At 33.1% G+C, this 23,430-nt stretch overlaps 2 protein-coding genes across 2 annotated transcripts; one reads left to right on the top strand and one right to left on the bottom strand.

The window, feature by feature from the left end:
* Positions 1–325: 325 nt before the first annotated feature.
* On the bottom strand, positions 326–2,731 carry HELRODRAFT_121441 (hypothetical protein; the record flags this gene model as incomplete). The annotated part of the gene is made up of 8 exons (XM_009029598.1): positions 326–445; positions 720–815; positions 941–1,068; positions 1,280–1,462; positions 1,676–1,790; positions 2,023–2,088; positions 2,225–2,353; positions 2,603–2,731. Coding segments are annotated over 8 exons (966 nt in total), but the record flags the coding sequence as incomplete, so codon positions are not given.
* Positions 2,732–5,285: 2,554 nt separating this feature from the next.
* On the top strand, positions 5,286–20,740 carry HELRODRAFT_180285 (hypothetical protein; the record flags this gene model as incomplete). Its single annotated transcript, XM_009029599.1, has 16 exons — positions 5,286–5,594; positions 5,829–5,981; positions 10,559–10,600; positions 12,148–12,220; positions 13,465–13,526; positions 14,610–14,745; positions 15,585–15,721; positions 15,797–15,932; positions 16,052–16,147; positions 16,291–16,691; positions 16,762–16,859; positions 17,238–17,301; positions 17,434–17,514; positions 18,047–18,142; positions 18,365–19,433; positions 19,779–20,740. 16 exons carry the CDS (start codon positions 5,286–5,288, stop codon positions 20,738–20,740), a joined length of 3,915 nt encoding a protein of 1,304 aa, XP_009027847.1.
* Positions 20,741–23,430: the final 2,690 nt, after the last annotated feature.

A 23,430-nucleotide genomic window follows, 5' to 3' on the forward strand; every position in this document is an offset into this window, starting at 1 on the left:
TTCTAAAATACTAAAAACAACAGATTTATACTTTTACAAAAAAAAATAACAGTTAAAAAATTTTAATTGATTCAATTACAATTAACCAATTAATTATTTAATTAATTAGTAAATCTCAAAAACAAATCAGATATTAAACTTATATTGAAATATAAGCTGTATTGCTACATATATATATATATATATATATATACAATACACTGTTATACAATGCTATATTGTCATATACATCTTTATATACAGCGAAAAACACACACACACACACACACACACACACACACACACACACACACACACACGCATTTTAGTTGGTAACTTCACTGACAAAATGTCTCGGAGCCCCGGAAAAGGAAAATTTAAGTTTGTAAGCTTCTGCCAGAATCATGGTTACCTCCTCGTCATTCCAATGCTGTGTAGGAAGGTTTTGTAGTAACATCATCAGACTCTGTGAAGGAATGAATGAGTGAGTGAATGAATGAGTGAATGAATGAGCGAACGAAGGAATGAATGATTGAGTGAATGATTGAACGAGTGAGAAAATGAATGGGCAGTTAGATGAAAAACAATTATATGTGACTTTCATTCCCATTCTATACACTCATCACATTATGAAGCATTTCAATGTTATCGCCAACTAAACAAACACCAACATCATCGTCTTCATCATCACCACCATCATCATCATCATCATCACCGCCATCATCACAATCATGACGCACGTGGAAATCTCTCTCTCGTTGCAATTGCGTGGAGAACTTTGTCAGAAAAGCAGCACAGACGTACAAATGGAATGATGCAAAGCCATCCTGCTCTGACTGATGACGTAATAATAGTAGTAGTTCTATAAATCTATCCACCAATGCATGCATACATCCATTCATCCATGCATGCATCCATTTATCCATGCATGCATCCATTCATCTACGCATTTATCTCTAACAAGATATGTATCCCAGAGTCTGACGATGCACCTAAGAGGAAGTTCACGCATCAGCAGGTTGTTCATCCATCTGAAAGTGAACTGGATGTACTCGACGCGATGCTGCTCCAGATGGCGCTGCAGTGTGGCTAATTGGTTGCATGGTTGGTTGAGTGCTTCATTGGATGATTGATTGGATGGATGGATAGATGGCTGCTATGATACATTCTATCAACCAATTTACAGTCCTACCAATCAGCCATCTAACGAACCAATCAAACGCAAAAACCAACTGAGCCAATCAGCTGGTCATCTGCACCGACCGACCAACCAGCCAACTGCATGCACCATCGAACCAACCATCAATCCTGCTAACGAGATCCTTCAGTTGATTGATCCTTGTTTGTATCCCAGGCTGAGCAAAGGTGTAGTTATCCTGAATGCCGTCCAAAAGTTTGGACAGGCACCAGTAACAATCCGCCTCTAACTTCTGGAGATCACTTCTAGATAGTGTATCCACTTTGAATGTATCTATTGTGGAGCCTGTTATCATATCATTGTTGTTGGTTACACATTCACACACACAAACACACACACATACACACACACAAACACACGTACACAGAGCCACACACGCACTACAACCTAACTACAAACGAAACTCAAACAGCAGTCAACAATATTTTAATCTCAATAACAACAGTACAACACAACAGTACAAAGCAGCACTATGACACAAAAAGCCTCGACCTTGACTGATATATTCATTGAGAAAGACCACAAAGAATGGGGTCATGAGGTCATTCATACCCTGAACGTAGCCACTGGCCGGATGTCGGATAGCCCATATGTACAACACTCGTTCGAATATCTATGTGTTGGTGATCGTGGGATTAAAAACTTTCCATTAACTTTTCATTCACCGATTCATCCAAACATCAAATAATTCATCAATCAATTCATCCATCCATGCATGCGCATATCTATCTATTTATATATCCAACAGTCAAACAATCCAACCATCCATCCATTAATTCCTCTATCCACTCACTCATCATCCATCCATCCATTCACCTATCCATCCATTCTTCCATTCAGCTAACCTGTTGAACAGTTTCTTGTTGGAAGAGAGGAATGGATGGACACATGCGAGGTAGGTCTATCTGTATCTGCCAGTATCACATACACACGCACATCTATACCATTTCACCATATACATTAGGTTATGATACAGTTATTCAGTAGGGTTAACAAAGAACTCAGATACAGTTTTAAATTTATCTGAAAAAAAGAAGCGGGATTAACTTGTCTATGCGTTTCCTGGTGTATTTCCTGGTGCCTGGTGCTGTAGTACTGTTCCAGATAGTTGTGGTACTCTTGTCGTTTCTTATCCAAAATTATTCCCTGTCGGTCCTGGGCAGCTGGGAGGTAGCCCTGTATGGTACGAAACCATCGTTAAGATTGTTTGTATGCGTAGATGGTTGGTCGGTTGGTTGGTTTGTTGATTAGGGTGTATGTATCGCATGTAGGTATTGTTAGTATTTGAAACGATGAAAAATTCACAGCATGATTATTAACACGTGACATTACTGACATACAACAGGACTAACACACAACACGGCTAACGCATAACATGACCAACACACACACACACACATACACCAATAACATAACATAGCTTACACATAACAACTTCCAAACAATAGGTCGAAATTTCGAGGGCACCCCAGACCAACTTAACTTTTTCAACTCGTCCAAATCTAACGATGGCGTTAACATCAGTGACTGAAATTTATCTAACTTGGCTTTGTCATTGTTGAAGAAGTTATGTTGATTGGATGACGAAGATGATGTTGGTGTATTTTGTTGATTGTTGGAAGATGTTGCTGAGTTTGAAAGATGCTTGGAGGGTTTATCCTGAAAACCCTGCTGCTGCTGCTTCGTAATTACAGGTGTGGCTAAATATTGTGAAAGGAAATAAAACTGTAAACATATTTTTGAAATGAAACTTTTTTTAGTACAGGTGTGCCTGAATTTGTTGAATGAAAATAAATCTGTGTAATAAGTGAAAGCAGTTAGAATAACAGACCGTTCTTTGATGCAACTCATTATTATTAGTTAGTGATACAGACAATGGGTTAGAAATGAAGTTTTAAAAACATGATATTCATTGAATAGTAATTATTTATTGCATTAGATTGAACTAACTAACAGAATTTAAATTAAGCGGAATAAAATTTTATAACAAAAAAATGAGAAAAAAAATTTAACTAACATTCATTTGCAGCATTGTTTGTAAGTTTTGTATTATTATTACCAGTGGTTGCTACTGCATTTTTCGATAAGGATGATTTTGAACTGGAGTTCACTAATTTATTGGATGATATGTTTTGTTGATTTCTTTGGCTGGGTTGGACTTTGTTGGAGAGTGAAAGTCTCAGTAAGTCGTCCTCACCGTCGTCCCAAGCGTCAAGTGTCTTCTCTTGGTAGTCCTGAAAAGCATCTTTTGGACTTGGCCGGCCGAAGATGTCCTTCTTTATGAGGTCATTCCTAAAAATAAAATTTATTTTAAATTGAAAAGTTATTTTTTTTTAAATTAAAACTTGTAGTTGTTGGTGGAACTTCTAAGAATTGAACTATACAATGATTTCACAAACCTAACACAGACATGATGTCAGTCTTTGTCTAGTTTTTTAAATGATGTCAGTGACATTATTAAAAAAAACATTACTAACCTTGTTGATTTCATTGCACATAAAAGCAAATTTTAAATGGATCTGAAAAAAGGAACAACAATAGAGCACCACTGATAATAAAAAATGAAAATAATAATTATATTTTAGTCATTTTAAATTTAATCAAGTCTGTCCATTTTAGTAGATTAGAGATGTTTTCTTTCGTAACCTAGCGATAATACACTAAGTAAACTTGTATACAAAGATAAATAATTATATTTTTTAAAACGTGAAAGCCCGATTTAAAGTTAGTTTTATGTTTAATTTCTAACTACTTTTATTTGAATATATAAACTATTAAATTAATAAATAGTAATAAACAATATTTTTTTATTTATTTAACATTTGCTATGGTGGGTTTGTAAGTTTTTAAAAGAGCAGTACACCTGATAAAGAGTTGGGAAATTTTTTTTCATTTTACACGGTCGATAAAGAAGTTTATTTGTTTAAATTTTAAATGTAAATCTAGTTAACTATAATAATGGCTTCTATGGCAAATTTTTGTTAGTCTAATTGATTGAATTTAAATGCTTCATTTTTTAATTTTTTTTAATCCGCCATCGGCATTTTTTAAGATTTAAGAAGATTATTAAAAAAATTAAAAATGAATTAGAACAGGACTAAACTAATGAAAAAAGTGTATTTCAAGTTTATTTTATTTAGTTTTGGTTTCTTAGTTTAGTTTTTACTTTACTTTAGTTAGTTTAATCAGTTTAGTTTAGAGAGTTTAGTTTGTTTATTTAGTTTATTTTCAGTTAGGTTAGGGTTAGTTAGCGTTAGAAGAAGAGCTTAAAATTTTAATTATTAGTAGATCTAGTAAGTATATTATTATTATTATAGTTATACATATATAACCAACTTATATAATTTATAATTTACATATAATATAATTTAACAACTAATAACATAATATAATATGTAATACCAAGTGATATTACTGCTATTGATATTTTATACAAATATTAATACATAGATTATTAATTTTATGTTATCAATTTAATTATTTTTTTATCATCAAGTGTTTTATTGACTTATAATTTATATTATATATATATATATATATATATATATATATGGAATGCTATTATGCTATATATGTTTTCACAATATAAGTTATATAGATTCATCAATTTATCTTTTATATATAAATGTGACTTATCACAATAATTTCATTAAGAAGTTTCTTATTTTTTCTTGAAACTACTTTACTGTTCCATTACTGTTACTCTTGGGTTAGTTCCAAATGGGCAATTATTTAATTTAATTACTTAGCTACACTTTCTGGGAACTGAGGAAGAACAGATTAAGTTATTTATATATATGATGTTGGTTATGAGTTTGATTAGTTCTCACCAGATGAAAATTTGATTCAAAATTCAATTGTACATTAAATTTTTATTTTTACAAGTAGTCATTAATAATACGATTTTAATATAAATGTTAAATTTGTTTATACATTTTCATTTTTTAAAAGGTAAAATAATTGGATTTCTTCATTTAATGAGCTCTTTGTTGAGTTGTAAGGTTTCACTGATTCTTTCTTAATTTGGTTTACATTTGTTTATATTATTTTGATGTGTATAACAGATTCTCTCTTTCAGACATTATCAGACAAATGATATGAGGGGAGCATGGGACACAACCAATCCACCATCCCTCACCATGCAGGGGTCCAAAAGGAACATCAGGGAGGAGGTTCTTCCCTAATTGAAACACATTCTCTCTGTAATGGAGCATCAACAACTGCAAAAACATCTCCAACTTCACAATCAAAATCAAGTCATTCCAGGAAGAATAGAGAACCAGATTGTTCTAATGCTGCTACTGCTGCAGTAGCAGATTGTTCTACTAAGCCCAGAAGACAATCAAAAAGTAAGAAGCTACATGATGAATTTATCGTACATGGCATTGATTATCTACCCGAGTCAGAGAAGAAGAAAGTGAGAAGAAAAAAAAATGTTATAAAATTTCTGCCTATCGACTCTAACTTCTGGCCTACTAATTATCTGAGCATCTGGAATCGATTTCATAACAGCAACAATGCAGCTAAACTGTCGACAAACTCTTCAAAGTTAAACTCAGACAAACAACAACAACCTCAGGACCAAGAATCTTCACAACAACTACAGCAACAACAATCTCTCCACCACCATCACCACCAACAACAACAACAGCATCACCAGGGAATGGTAAGATCGATAACGGCTGATGCGGGTTTTTCGATGGAAAAAGTTTGGAATTGGAAGACGTACCCCAACTATCCATTTGAAAATGTTGTCATGTCTGGTGGCGGTAGCAAGGGTTATGCATTCATCGGATCACTCAAGGTTTGTATCTTTTTTTTCTTTTTTTGTTGTATTGTATGTTTTGTATGCATTTATATGTTTGTATGCGTTTGTTTGTGTTTGTGTGTTTGTTTTATTCATGTTTTTTTAAATGGTTTATTAATCATTTTTATAAATTTTTCCTTTCACATTGTTGTTGTTTTTTTCAGTATTACATTGAAAAACTCATCACATTCAACTTCATTTTATTTCATTTTTTTTAAGTAAAATACCTCAAATCTTGCCAAGTGTTTATTTCTTTCTATTGAAGCATTAATATTGTGCACATTCATTCAAGTTTAATTGTCATCTTATTGGGAATGCACAATTTGATGGTTTTCAGGATATTTAACACTAATATATAACTATACTATTTTATAACAATATATGCAGTTTTTGTCACTAATTTGTTAAATGGGCAAATGTTAAACCTAATAGGTATATATAGATATCTAGATATGAAATGTATCTTAATCCATCCTTATCTATATATATCTATATTCTTTTGAATTGCGTTATCTCTAATAAGTTTCAATCATTTTTTTCTAGTTTCAAGTCAACCACATTTACAATATGAAACTTTTTCAAGGATGTCTTACACACACACGCTCACGCACACGCACACAAACAAATGCACACACGCAGGCACACATAATTTTATAGATAGAAATTTTTTCAAGTGATGTTATTTTAAAATTTACCAACATTACCACTACATATATAGTCATAGTTTGTATCTGCTTATATGTATATTTATGTATATTATGTGTGTATGCGTGTGTGTGTGTGGTGTGTGTGTGTGTGTGTGTTTGTGTGTACTCATTTTATCAAGCTGAGGTACGATGGTTCATTTTTTTTGTATCTGTATTATCAATTGGTTGCCCTGAAGTTGCTAATTTATTTCACTTTAGAAGATTTGTTCATTCATTCGTTTGTTTAATAGTTCTTTCACTCATTCATTAATTTATCTCTTTATTCATTCATTTATTCATTCACTCACTTATTCACTCATTCGTTCAGTCGTTCATTCCTATTACACATTCAAATGTTTTTCAGTTCAGGATATAAGAAACTCCTCAATTGTATGCTAATAATTCTAAACTTGATTTTCTGATTTTCAAAATTACAAAAATCTATTTGTTCTAAAAAATTTCTAAAGTAAACTTACATTATTTAATTTATCATTTGGCTTTTATTGTGTAATAATTACAAACATACTAACAGACATATTAACAAACATATATACAAACATACATACAAACAAGTAATGTGATGTCTCCCTTTGCTATTAACTTAGCAGCTTTCCATAGCCAGGCTCTGTTATTAACACAGTGCATTTATTTTTCATTAATTATTATCATTTGATCAGCTACAGAAAAAAACTCAACAATTGGGTATTTCTATAAATACTTTCTTATTCACATCACACACAAACTCACACACACACAAACACACACACACAATGATATATTACACACTATAGTGTAATGTCAAAACTATGCACTCAAGCGTAAATTTTTAGATAAACATATATACAATTTTTGCTTATATACACATTCAAACATATATGACAAACTCATATCTTACATATATTCTCACTTTCACACATTTAGATGCATATAAACACACACACACACACACACACACACACACACACACACACACACACACACATACATACACATATTTAAAACACACATAACACATACCAAGAAACTTTGGTACTCATAAATTGATTTGACATATTTGGTTATGAACCTTGTGACTTTAATAATGAATAATTGTTATCATCATCATCCTCACCATCTTCATCATCATCTTCATCATCATCTTCATCATTGTCACAATCCTCTTTAGCTCAATCATTTCATTTGTCAGTTGAATGTTAAAAGTAATTTTATAATAATTATAAGAAATTATTAAACAATGTTAGATGTCTGTTTTCATTAATGATGATGTATGTATTCGTCAATGTATGTTTATATGTATGTGTTATTGTATGTTTATATGTACGTGTTAATTTATGTCTATATGTGTGTGTTAACGTGTGTTTATATGTATGTGTTAATGTGTGTTTATATGTATGTGTTAATGTATGTCTATATGTATGTGTTAATGTGTGAGCTTGTGTTTGTTTATTTGTTCATTCATTTATTTATATATTTGTCAATGGTGATACTATGCTACTGAGTATTGTTCTCTCCCTTTTATCTTCTTACATTTTATTACCACCGGTGCAAATTTTTATTGCATATTTTTAATGCTTGTACTAATAAATATAAACTTTCAGCTTCTTTATTCCAAATTTTTACCTAGCCTTTCCTTAAATATAAATACGTACACACACACACACACACACACACACACACACACACACACACACACACACACACACACACACACACACATCTCAATGCTTTAACCACTCTGATATACTTAATAATTAAGATTCATTGCCATCTACTATGTATGAACTGCATTGTGGTGTGTCATTCATTCATTTATTTATTTGCTTGTTAGAAATTTCTTTTCAATCTTTTTTCAGATGCATCAACAGCAAACACGTAAGTGTACGTTAATATGTGTGAAACAACTCGCCGCACACATTGCATGCTCGTGATAGGCTGGGATCTCTCTGCAGTTGAATCCGGTCTCTGCAGTAAAAGTGCCAGGCACTTTACCGTTACACCATTGCTCCGTAATAGTTAAAACCGCCTAGTTTTATCTGGATTCAAATGCAAAAATGCGTGTGTGTGCGTGTGTGTGTGTGTGTGTGTGTGTGTGTGTGTGTGTGATTGATGCTGTAAAATTTAATGACCTTTAACTTTTTTTTATAACCACTCTCACATCCGTTTATTAGTATGCTAACACTTGAAGGTTATTTTTGCTATAATTTTGTGTGCATTTTCTAGAACTTGTTACGGTACTTGATTAGCCAAGTTTCAGCCAAGTTATAGCTCTTGAAGTGATAAGATATTTCAAGATGACGCTGATGATAGACGTGATAAAATTATGTGAAAAAGTTAGATGAACTTGTTAACTAACTTCGAGTAATGGTGACGAGAGTGATGATGAGATGTGGTCTGTGTTTGTTGTCATGGGGAGTACTTAATTAATTATACATTCATCATGTAGTTTATTGTTTTCCTTTCTTTGAAAATTTCACTTAGAATTCGTTCATTTTGAAAATTTCTCAAGAATTATTTTCTAAAATGGTTATTAGTTTTTATTCTTTGAAGGAGACATTCAAGAAACTTGCGTATTGCTCATTCTGATGTTTTTAAATGTAATGTTTAACGTTGTATTTAAAAGATTTGTACCTTATTTACTCTTCTTGTTTACATAACTATTTACTGTGTTTGCTCTCTCTCCCTCTCTCTCTCTCTCTCTCTCTCTCTCTCTCCTCTTTCTCTCTCCTCTCTCTCTTTCTCTCTTCTTTCTTCCTTTCTCTTTCTTCTATTTCCTCTTACACAACTATTTTCATATTCATGGTATGCTATATCTTGTTTGTTGTTGTGTCACAGCGTTGAAGGTTCTGGGATCAATTCCGCTTGTGAGCACCTATTATCTTAGACCAATTTTAATGTTTTTTTTCAATCTCTCTCTCTCTCTCTCTCTTTTTCTTTTTTCCTCTCTCCTTCTCTGTACATACGTGACTGTTTTGTCAAAACATATCATTTGTTTACTGAAAACAATTCGTATATATTAATCAGTGTTTTAAACAGACATTTTTCAGCATGCCTCTTGCATGTTTTCATTTGTTTTCTGCATTCATTTCTTACATTTTGTACGTATACACACATGTGTATGTTTGTATTTGTGATTTATAAATTAGAATAGAGCGTGTGTGAATGTGAGTAGAGAATGTGTTTATGTGTACTTTTTTGTATGTGGAACTTTTTTGTTTATGGAAACATACATCCATACTGTTTGAGTGGATGTTTGTTTTCATCGTTGCTCCGGTGCAGGTATGCTTGATTGAACGTTGTTTGTGTGTTTGTATGTGGTGTATGTGTGTGTGTGGTGTGTGTGTGTGTTCCTGTTACCAACACACACACTCATTTATTTACTAGGTTGGCTTTCATGTTCCTTGGAAACATTTTAAAAGCTATAAGAATGTGTGTATGTACGTACATATGTTTGGCTATAAAAAATCTATGTATGTACGTTTTTAAAAGGTTGAGTTTGTGGATTATCACATGTGTGGTCACCATACACATGTATTCATTCATACATTCACACTATACTTTCCAAATGTTTACATGCACTTAATGAATATTTCTCATTGCAGCATATATTATATATTTTTTAACATTTTTAGTATCTGTGTGTAGTATTATGATTCACTGCCAAATATCACACGCACACACACACCAAAGCAACGGGGCACTTAGCAACTTCATTAAATATTTACTTGGTCTGGTTAAAAAGCATCCACATATTTCACATATAGGCCCATATTATAATATAATAAATGAGGTATTTCTTTGTGGATGTTATTGATGTTTTGTGTACTGTTACTGGGCTTATACTTATACATACTGAACCACACACACACACACGCACACACACATACGCAGGCACATATATTAACCATTTTTCAGATGGTTTTCGCTGATGTGGTTTTTTTTCTATGCAATTAGTATGTTTTTTCGTTTTTTTCTTCAATTTTTTTTTTCACTTGCCTTGTCTTTTTGCTCTAGTAATTATTACTTTTTATTTTGTTATAATTGTTTTATTATTATTATTATTGATATTGATATTTTTATTTTTATTTATTTTTGTTAAGTTCATGACATTTCATTGTTATTTAAACCTTTCAGCTTTTGTTATTTTATAGAACTTCAGTATAATATTATTATTATTATTATTATAATAAATTAATTATTTATTTTCCTATGGTAGATTAATGTGTTAATAAGCTAACAAGATTGTTATAGTTCATTGATATAACTTTTCATAGATAATGCCATCTGCTGATAACAGTGAGATGATGTTATATTTCTTGTTTTAAAAAGTATCTACTATACTTCGAGCCAGTTTTAAAAAAACGGTATATGATATATGACATGATATGTTACGATATAATATGATATGTTATGATGTGATATGATATATGATATTATCTGATATAATCTGATAATAAATACGATACGATACGGTACGATACGATACGATACAATATCATATGATATGATGTAGGATATGATAGGATAGGATATCATTCAGTGTTATACAAATCTAAAAAAAAGAAAGTGTTCATACATGTTTATGTAGGTTTATATATGGGCTGATGTTTTTGCTTATGTATGCTTAGACTGGCTAGACACAGGTAGGTGTTTGTGTGCATTGGATATGCTCTGTTCTTCCAGTGCAGGTGTGTGTGCATGTAGAAAAAAGTGAGTAAGTTTATGATTGAAGGATTGAGTGATGGTTGAGTGAAGGAAAGGAGGACGGATGAATGGAGGAAAAGATGAATGAGTATGTGAATGAATGAATGAATGAATGGATGGATGGATGAGTGAACGAATGGATAAGTTTTGAAACAAATGAATTGATGGATGAATATGTATGTTGGTTAGTGAATGAATAAATGAATGAATGAATAAATGAAGGAAATAATGAATGAATAAATAGTTGAGTGAGTGAGTGAGTGAGAGAGTAAGTGAGTGAGTGAGTGAGTGAGTGAGTGAGTGAGTGAGTGAGTGAGTGAGTGAGTGAGTGAGTGAGTGAGTGAGTGAGTGAGTGAGGGAACAAGTGAGCCAACAAGTTGCCAAAATGAAGAATTATACCATTGGAGTAAAAAATAATCTGGAAAACTTGAATAAAAAAATTTTTGTAAACAGACAAAAAAAAAGTTATCCTCAATGGCTTCTCACTCAGCATGCTTGTAGCCTGTTTTCCTACTTTGGAAATTATAATAATAATAATAACATTAACAATAATAATAATAATAATAATAAATGTTTTTCCTAATTCCCATGAGTTTCCATACACAATTCTTGGAAATTATTTAGTTGAAAAATTATATACACGTTACCTATTTCTGCCTATCATTTATTCATTCATCAATTCATTCATCATTCATTCATTTATCCATTCATTCATTCATTAAATAATTCATTCATTCATTCATTTAACCAAAACACAAAAATTCCCTTAACAACAGGCCCTTGAAGATTGTGGCATCTTGAAGAAGTTGAAGAAAGTAGCTGGAAGCAGTGCTGGAGCTATATGTGCCGGTCAGTGGCTGTTGTTGTTGCTGCTGTAGTTGCCGTCGTTGCCGCCGCTATTGCTGTTGTGGCTGTTGTTGTTGTTGCTGTTGTTGTAGTTATAGTAGATGGTATAGTTGATGTTTTTGGTGATGGTGCGGTGTTTTTGTTGTTGTTAGTGGTGGTGTTATTGACTTTGTTAGTGTTGTTGTTGTTTGAGATGTCGTTTTTAATGTAGTTGTTGTTGTTGCAATATAGTTGTTGTTATTGTTGATGACGATGATATGGTGTTGGCATATTAATGATATGGAAAGTGATGAGTGCTTACGTAATGTATGGTTTGATTTGCTGTTGTTATCATCGCCACCACGGTTGTTGTTTATTTTTCTTCTTGTCCTTGACACTGATTTTTTTACCCTTGCTAATATTTCTGCTGCAGTAGTAGTAGTTAATAATGTTTGCTTATGGTGAATGATAGCTCTCTTTTATTATTATTTGTATTATTTTTTATTATTTGTTTTTTTTTAAATTATTCTTCACATTTTTCTTTATTACATTCTAGCTCCAGATAAACTCTTTTATTAATTTATTCGTTGTTTTGTGTCTAAAATCGTCTCCTATAACTATTATCTGTAATTATTAATGTTAGAAACCTATTTTGCTGATGACGACGACGACGACGATGATAAAGATGACGGTAAGGGTGATGATATAAATGTTGATGATGATAAGTATGATAATGAATGATAAAGATTGTAGTCCTGGTTATGGTTGTAGTAGTTGTGAGTGAAAGTTTGTGTTGTTTAAAGAAACATGCTCTCTATTCATTACTATGTATCTAATAATTTTTATTATCATTCTTTCATCATTCCATCCATCTATTCCTCCTTTCATTCATTTATTTATTATGTCTTCTTTCCTACGGTCTATCCATCCATTCATTCATTCTTTAGCTTATTGGTTGGCTGGTTGCCTTTGTAATGTTTGTTGTCTGCAGTTGGACTGAACTCTGTGTGTGTGTGGGGGGGGGGGGTGTATGCTGTTTATTTATGTAGTCTTCAACATTATGATACACGATCGTATAAGTATGTTTATGTGTGTGTGCGTGTGTACGTGCGTACGTATTGCTGTTGTATTTATAACTAAAATCACTGAATGACTGCAATTATTTAAATATTTTACATTACTGAAGACTCAATGCGTCCGTTGACTACTTTTTAGTCTATGGCCCAGTTATGTATCTTTGTATCCCTTACTTATATCTGTCTTTACAGGCTTAAAAGAAAACTTGAAACTTGAAAATGCAATTCAGTGCAATTCAGTTGAGATGGATGGAGTAAGAGAGAGAGAGAGAGAGAGAGAGAGAGATAGAGAGAGAGAGAGAGAGAGAGAGGGAGGGTGAGAGAGTGAGAGAGAGAGAGAGAGAGAGGGAGAGAGAGAAAGATGAATATATTTTTGTCAATAAGCAGAAAGTAGGTTGCTGAAATCATTAAATCTCAAAGTGGTTTTCACAGTAACTCTTCATACTTCACTCTTCTTATTTGTTGACCATGCCTTGTTTCAAGCTGCTAAGATGGATGAGATGACGATTGGGATGATGCAGATGATTACAAAATGACGATGATGATTATGTGAAAACAATGACGAAGAAAATGATGATTATAATAGTAACAAATATTTTACTGGATTATGTTTGCTATCAACAGCTATCCCATATAAATATTGATAAATTATTGGCATGTTAGTATGCCCAATATATTCAACGATTTTCACGCAAAATTTCATTCTTAATCTCATTTTCACCCTTTTAATCACCACGTTTTTGGGGCATTGATTGACATTTTTTGTACTTACACACTACACTATTTATTTACTCAGACTAACTTACTTATTTACCATTACTTAGTAGCTTATTGATTTGTCTACACTGTTTCTCCTTGTTTCATCGTAAAACATTATTAGGTGTGTGTATGTATGTGTGTGTGTGTGTATGTGTGTGTAGGTGTGTGAGTTTTATCACGTACACCTGTATTATTTGCACTCACTATTTATTATGAATGGTTGGTGTTGTTCAACATTAAGTTTGCCAACAACCCACACATTGTCTAGCAGTTGCTGTAAGACCTTGAAACGTTTTTGGTATTTTTTTTGTTTTTTTTTTTGTTTTTGTTTTTAGGTAAGAATCGAATGGCTTTTTTTTCCACTTTGAAAATTTTTGTGGCCGTAACGCGTTTCATATCATAGCGTAAATCTTCTTTGCATTTAAGTGCCTACATGAGATACTTTTGAGAAAAAAAATTTCACATAGTTAAACAACACACACCACACACACACATACACACACACACACACACACACACACACACGCCACACACACACCACATACACACACACAAACACACACAAACCAACGAACAAGCAAACAAACACACAAACGACGAACGCATTACTCAATACTCATGTCATATGTATTGCTACAGGATTGTTAGCAGTTGGTTGTTCACCTCAAGAAATTGCGGACGTCTTCAAATGTGATATCAAATGGTTGTTCCATGGTAAGTTCTGTTTTGTTTGCTCGTGTGTGCGTGCTTGTGTGCGTGCTTGTGTACATGTTTTTGTATGTTTGTATGTGCGTTTGTATCTATCTATCTGCATGTTTGTATATGTGTGTGTTGATAGGAGGAACAATTACATTTTTATTTTGCTTTGGTTCCATTCATTAAGTTACGTTTACAGATGTGTGATTTAGACGATGAAAACAAAATACTGCCACATAGATCTGACACACGTATTCCTAGAAAATTGATTACATAAATTTTATCCTTCTTGCACTTTAAATACGCTGCCAACATCATTAGAAGGCTCTTTAAAAGCTGGGTTATGAAAAAAAATCATCAAAAAAGATAGTACCAGGTATGCAGAACTAGGTGCACATTTAGTGGTCTAGTAGGTTATGGCGAAGGGTTCGATCTGATTTTTATTCTTATCAGTCATACTTGAAATGCCTAATAAATGAATTATATTTTGAACTTTCTTTGTAGTTCTACTTTTAATCATTAAATTATTTGTAAGAATTTTGTAATGGTGTGGTATTTTCTTGCTTATTTATTTATGTTTTGGCAACCTATATTTATCTGGCTGGCTGTCAAGCAATAAAAAGTATAATTATATTCTGACATGATATTTATGCCTGCGTGTGTTTGTTTGTGTGCGGGTGTGTTTGTGTGTGTATGTGTGTGTCCGTAATGTGATCTAAATTGTTATTTTTGGTGCAACCCTCTCAGCATTATCTTTGCTTCATTGTTGTCTTCTTCCTCTGATGTTGTCGTCATCATGTTCATCATCATTATTAATTGTAGTTATTATTTACTTACAAACGTAATTTCACCCATAGACCAAACATGTGCGTGTTGTTGCTGTCTTCCCAGAGTTTGCAACAAGTATGGTATTCACCCTGCCAAGAGGTTCTACGAAATTTATGGTGAACATTTGAAGAAAAAAGTTGGCAGTCCAGATATCACTTTTCTAGAGGTAGCTATTGTTATTATCATTGTTATTATTATTACTTTAATTGATTTTATCCTGATCATTTAACAAATTTAACAGTTAAAGACGAAACGAAACGTAGAACTCTGCATTGTTGTGACCAATTTGAGTCGAATGTGTTCTGAATACTGTACGACAACTACGACTCCAAATCTTCCAATTAGAGATGCTGTCCATATGTCTATGGCTTTTCCTGGTTTGTGGTTGTTTGTGGCTGTCTGTCGTCGTCACTTCTAGTAAAGTTGTAGAAATATACAAATATATACATACAAATGTACCGCACATACATACAAACGTTCATACATACTCATGCAGTTGTATTTCGAGCTGTAAGATACAATCTGACCGGTAGAGAATGTGTATATACAGACGGTGGACTCTTGGACCAGTATCCCATACATTGCTTCGATGGTCAGTTGTGATGATGAAAATGATGAGGATGATGATGAGGATGATGATGAGGATGATGATTGAGATGATGGTGATTTTGATATTTCTGATGATGATTATATTGATGAGTATGATGATTAAACTTTCAATGTACGTACACACAGAGCCTGAACTCTACACGAACGACAGCAGTCTACAGAGGAGACAGCAACAGATGCTTCAGCAGCAGCAACTCAGACTACAGGAGCAACAACTCTTGCTGCAGCAACAACAACTCAACAACAGTAGTAGTAAACAGAACAAAAGCAAAAAACATCATTCCTGTGATACGAACCAACAACAACACCGACCGTCACTACTTCTCGAACAACAACTCCTTGATCACGAGCAGCAACTGCAGCAACAAAATGAAACAAAACAACAACAGCAACAAAATGAAACAAAACAACAACAACAGCATCAAAATGAAACGAAACTCCACCAGAAACATCTTTCAAAAACCTCATTATTTGATGAGAACAAGGTTTTAGAGCCACCAAATTTAAGCACAATTGGTCTTTACGTGGTCAGTTTTTATTATTATTATTATTGCCTTTGTTATTATTATTATTATTATTCGAAATTGAAATTCTAAGGTGTCGGAAAAGCCAATAGATTATAAAATATGGGAAGCCTTATTCGGCATGGAGATTCCTTACAAACCCACCTACCTACCCAACACTAAACTTGCTAGGTTCGGAATTTTTCAACTCTGAGTGCTGTCATGTTACGTGGTGTGGTGTGTTTTTACGTGGTTTCACGTTATGCTACTTATGACGATATTCTGGATGTGGTTGACGGATTTATAACTGTTCAATCAATCGATCAATCAATCAATCGATCGATCAATCCATCCATCAATCAATCTATCAATCGATCGATCCCATCAATCAATCAATCAATCAATCAATCAATCAATCAATCAATCAATCAATCAGTCAATCAATCAATCAATCAATCAATCGATCAATCAATCAATCAATCAATCCATCCATCCATCAAGCAATCATGCCATCAATCAATCAATCAATAATGATGATGAAAACGAAACAAAAAAAAATCACACAAACAGAGCCAGATTAAAGAACGAGATGGCAATCAGGAAGATGCACGACAAGCAGTTCTGCAAACAAGATGTGAGTAAACCGATGAGGATGTTGACAACGATGACGATTATAGATGATGATTAATCAATCAATATGTTAATTAATTGACTAATTAATTGATTAATTAATTAATTGATTGATTGCTGATTGATATTCTCATAGTTTATGGAAGAGTTGTGCTCTTCCGTTGGCGAGGGCGCCAGACACATGTTGGACCATTACGAGATTTGGAACAAGAGCCACGTAGACATTCGGAATTTTGGTGATTACTTCGTCACTGCCATCGAGACGTTACTCATTTCGCAGAGAAAGCTTAGGATTAAGGTTGGCTAGTTGGCTGGTTGATTGGTTGGTTGGCTGGTTGGTTGGTTGGTTGGTTTGTTGGTTGGATTGGTTGGTTTGTTGGTTGGTTGGTTTGCTGGTTGATTGGCTGGTTGATTGGATGGTTGGTTGGTTGGTTGGTTGGCTGGTCGGTTGGTTGGTTGGTTGATTGGTTGGTTTGTTGGTTGGTTGGTTAGTGGTTGTTCGGTCGGACGGTTAGTTGGTTGGTTGGTCAGTTGTTTAGTTGATTAATTAATTAATTAATTAATTAATTGATAACTGGAAAAACTCAAATTGATCAATCCAAATATAATTATAAATAACTCTAGTGATAATTTTATTAAATTATAATAATAATTATCATTTTTAATTAAGTGACAATAATATTCAATGATAGAATATACAACATTGATAATTACATTTGTTGACGAGTAATTCATACAATTGGCGACAGGAGAATGATAGCCTAAGGACAGTGCCCATTAACTGTGGTTACATCGGGACGAATGACTACGTAATCGAACCTGGAGATCGAGAGTTCATGATCGATGTTTGTCTTTGTTGTTTGTTGTTGTTGTTGTTGGTGTAGTTGTTGATGTATGTTGCTCCTTTTTAATAACAGAACATCCACTCTGCAAACGATAATTTCAATGACATTAAAACAAAACCACAACACAATAAAATCTATAAAACACATCCGCTTGTACTGTTACAAAACATCATAACAACAACACATTAACATCGCTAACAACAACAACAACAACACCAACAGCAAGGATACAGCTGTACGAAGCGCTACCTCCGCGAGTTCGTCGCCTCGCAACAGCAGCAACAGCAGCAACTTCATCGGCAACAACATCTTCAATCGTCGATGACCAAAATGAAATCGTCATACACGTCGTCTCTTAGTAAGTACAGAAAACTTCCAAAATGTAAATCCATTGTTACTACTACTACTACTACTACTACTACTACTACTACTACTGCTGCTGATGTTAATTACAACTACAATTCTGAATGTGAATTGTGTGGTGCGGCTACTACTCCAGCCACAGCTACTACTCCAGCAGCCACAACTACTACAGCAAAAACGAATGGCAATTACCTTGCTGGCGGTGATTACTGTGGCGATTGTGATGTTTGTAATGTTGATGCTGTAGATGGCGGTTGTAGAAATGGTGAAAGAAATTGTGGTAGTGGTGGTGCTGATGGTAGTTCAGCAGGGAGAAAGTATTACATTCCAAACGATAGCGAAGACAACGACGACGACGATGATTATCATTACAATCTCGTTGATTACTGTGATGGTCTTAAGAGGAATTCAAACTCTATGATCAATCTGCTGGCTCATGACGTCACCAATAATAATAATAACAACAATAATAATAATAATAATAAAAATAGTAATAATGATAATAATGATAATAATAATAGTAATAACTTTCGTAATGTTGGTGACGATTGCATAGTTCATCATCATCATCAGCAACAACAGCAGCAACAACAACATCATCATTGTCATCATCAAAGATCGCATGACGAAATGGGCGATGATGGTAATGATACTGATAATGATTGTAACGACGGTGTGAGTGGCTACAGTGTTGGCAAAAATCGCAGCAACAACAACAACAATAATAATAATATTGTAAATGTCATTGATGTTAGAAATAGCAACAACAACGATAACAACATCATCAACAACAATAATAACTTCAACGACAGCAATGACGTCACAGTAAATAACAATAACAACAACAACGTTAAAAATAGCACAAACGAAAAAAATTACGTCAACCAGAATTATATGAACCACAATGTACACAACAATGTACACACAAGTTCGCCAACTCGTCATCACCAGCTTCAAAATCCCCATCATCATCATCATCACAATGTTAATGATATTAGTCGCGAAAATCACTTTAATCATTGCCACCACCACACCACTAATGATAACAAGATTAATGATGAACATAAATGTGATAATCATCATCGTCAACACCATCATCGACATCATCATCATCATCGAAGTATTAGCTACGATGCCAGATGCGTTTTAACTGATGAGTGCGGTGATGATAATCGCACGTCATCATCAAGAACTTCAGCAGCAGCAGCAACTTCATCAACTTCATCATCTACAACTTCATCATCGCAATCGTCACTATTAACTTCATCTGCAGCGTTAACAACACTAACATCGAAGCACTGCATGCATTATCGCAAACATTCTCAGCCGCCATTTTTCAATTATTACAACAACAGCAATAACAACAACAACAATAACAACAACAATAACAATAATGATAATCGTAATAATAATGAGACCACTGATAAATGTGGCAACGACATTCGCCTTGGTAATAACAGCAACAAAAACAACAACAACAACAATTTTAATTATAATCTTACTAAAAATAACAATAATAACATTATTAATTATAGTAATAAAAATAATACTAGCAATAATAATAATAATAGTAGTAGTAATAATAATAATAATAATAATAGTAGTAATAGTAATGTTGACGTCATTTCCAAATTGCCTAGTATCAAACTGACAGCGAACGGATGTCTTTATAATCGCAACAATCTCGACGAAAATGGCGTCTTTTTTGTGGGCTTGTTGAATGACACTAACAACAATAACAACAACAACAATAGTAATAATAATAATAATAACAATGGTGATAACTACAATAAGCATTTGGCCGTCCAGCTCAGGGGATTGAAAAACTTATATGCTACTTACGACGAAGATGACGATGATGGGTTTTATAAGGATGATGATGACGATGATGATGATAATAATAATAATAATAGTAATAGTAATAGTAACAATAATAACAATTACATCAACAACAATAAAAACAAACTTCGCGGCCACAACATCAAAGTTAATGTCTCAAGCCTAGTAGCCAACAACATCCACCATGTATCATCATCATCATCTTGTTTTCTATCATCATCATCATCATCAACACCATTTCCGGTACAAACAACAGTATCGTTATCACCACCGCCCATTATTACGTCACCGTCAACGCCGCTGGAAGACTATCAGGCCATGATCGATAGAACATTACTCGCTCTCTCTCAGCGAAGTAACAACAACAATAACAACATTCCAGAAAGTAAAGTTTAGTTATGACGTCATACATGATGACGGTGATGATGACGTCAGCCTCGTTACCATGGTGATACTCTCTGGTGACGAAATTAAGCAACGATGACGATATGGCTGAGAATGAATTTTTTTTTCATGATTCTCAAGCGGAGATATTGAGATATTGTAAATGATTTGTTTGTTTCCTTACCGGATAGGCAAACGATCATGATTAATCTCATTTCCACCTCCTCTCTCATCAATAATCTCGCCCTCAATGCTTCCTCTTTCTTTATTCCTCCATCTTGGCTGTTACTTTCTTTTTTCTGGTGTTTCAGTCTCCAATGACCTCCCCCCCCCTCTCTCTCTCTCTCTCGTGCTCTTTTAGTCTTTGACTCCATCATTCTTTTTCCCTTCACGTGCTTTCTTCCTTTCTGCAGTTACCGACAGACAAGAAAGAATTTTGAATACAAATATTTGTGCACGCCCATGTACACACTGTTCTTCATGTTCTTGTTTAACTTTTCTGATTTGTCCGTCTGTATGTATGTATTTATATATGTCTCTATGTCTGTCTGTCTGTCTATCTATTTATCTATCTACCTCTCTGTCTGTCTGTCTATTTATCTATCTATCTCTCTGTCTGCTTGTTTGTTTATTGGTTTGTCTGTCTGTTCCCACATATCTCCATGCTTATGCAACCATTTTTATTATTGACTATTTAACCCACCTGAATATGTAATCCTTATATATGTTCACAAGTATCTATATATATATATATATATATATATATATATATATATATATATATATATATATATATATATATATATATGTTGGTAATAGACCATAATTTTTACAATATTCTATAAATTCTACCGACACAATATAACATAATTAACTATAAATATATATATATATATATATATATATATATATATATATATATATATTGATGTGCGTGTGTGTGTGTGTGTGTGTGTGTATATAATTTAGATTCTTTTTTGTAATTTGATTGGTGGCTGAATTTGAAGGATTGATGATGTTTCACATGGTTATCAGAGACGGCTAGTTCGTTGAATTTGTGGTAGTATGGTCGTTCTAATTTATTTATTATTCTATTGTTGTTATATTATTTTCACTGGCTGTCTTTTTTGTTGTCATAATTTAATTTCTCATTTTGTTTTAATTTCCAGGTTTTTTTTTTATATTTTTTGATAGTGTTTTTTATAGTTGACGGGAGGATATCCCATGTCTTCCAGAGTAATGGCGTCACTCCTTTTTTGTGACGTCACTCTTTTTAGTTAGTAATGACGTAACTCTTGTTAGTGCTGTGCGTGCCAGCTGATTTTGCTCTTCACCAGGTTCCACCCAGGAAGGTAACGCCTCGTTACTGCGGATGAATATTTTAGTGGCGAATGAAAAGTAGTGCAGAGGTTGATAGAATAAATTTTACTTTGTCACACGCACGCACTTATACGCACATGTACACACACGCACACACTCATACGCACATGTACACACACGCACACACTCATACACACATGTACACACATACACATGCGCACACACGCGCATTTGCATAGAGTAGCAGATGTATGAATAGATGACTCACTTTTGTGTTCATTACCTCAAAAATATAGGCCAGATTCAGTAAAAGTTTCGCGACGCATTTGAACTTGGTAGCTTTGAAACAGCTTTCATAAATCTCGACAAGGAACATCAGTTTTTTTCTAAATAGACCAGTTAACACTTGCGTATGAATGATTGTACGATTGTTGCATTCGAAGTTCAATTGTTTTTTCTTTTTATTCATTAAACTTTTCGATTCTGCTGCTAATAAACACTGAATACAATGATCGATCGATCGATTGACTGATTAGTTGGTTGGCTGATTTGTTGTTTAATTGATTGATTGATTGATTGATTAATTGATTGATTGATTAATTTATAAAGATAAATAATATTCACCATTCCATCCTCACTTGCTGTCATCCAGCCGAATGCACCCAACCTTCTTCCATTCAGTTGCACGCAGTACTTTATCTTCCTCTCCTACTCAACCCGCTTCCTCAATAGATATTAATAAAGCTATCGTATTTCATCAGTGATTTATTATTATTATTATTATTATTATTATTATTATTATTATTATTATTATTACTCTTATTATAACTCTTCTTATTATTTCTGTTATTTTCAAATGTTATTTTTTCTCTTCAACAATTCAGCTAGCTCTAGTCTAGCTTTAAATTTTCATATGGAGATACATGTACTGTAAATAGAGCTTGTTAACAAATTCAAATATACCAAATGTAAACACCATATACATACATATATACATTATACATACATACATATATATATAAATATAAAGTACATATATATATGTATAAGTATATATATATATATATATATATATATATATATATATGTATGTATGGTTTGTATACAATTTTATTCTGTACATAAAAGATGTTTTTAAGTTTTATATTCATAAATCTGTGATATAATCCAATTATGTTGTTGTTACTACTGCTTCTTTGTTGCATCTCTTATACGCATATATATATATATATATATATATATATATATATATATATATATATATATATATATACATATATATATATACATACATATATATATGTATATATATATATATATATATACACACACGTAATGTTGTCGCCTTTTGTTAGCCATTTGTTTCATTTATGATCAATACT

Source organism: Helobdella robusta, assembly GCF_000326865.2.
Source record: "Helobdella robusta unplaced genomic scaffold HELROscaffold_60, whole genome shotgun sequence".
In the NCBI taxonomy this organism is placed as follows: Eukaryota; Metazoa; Annelida; class Clitellata; order Rhynchobdellida; family Glossiphoniidae; genus Helobdella; species Helobdella robusta.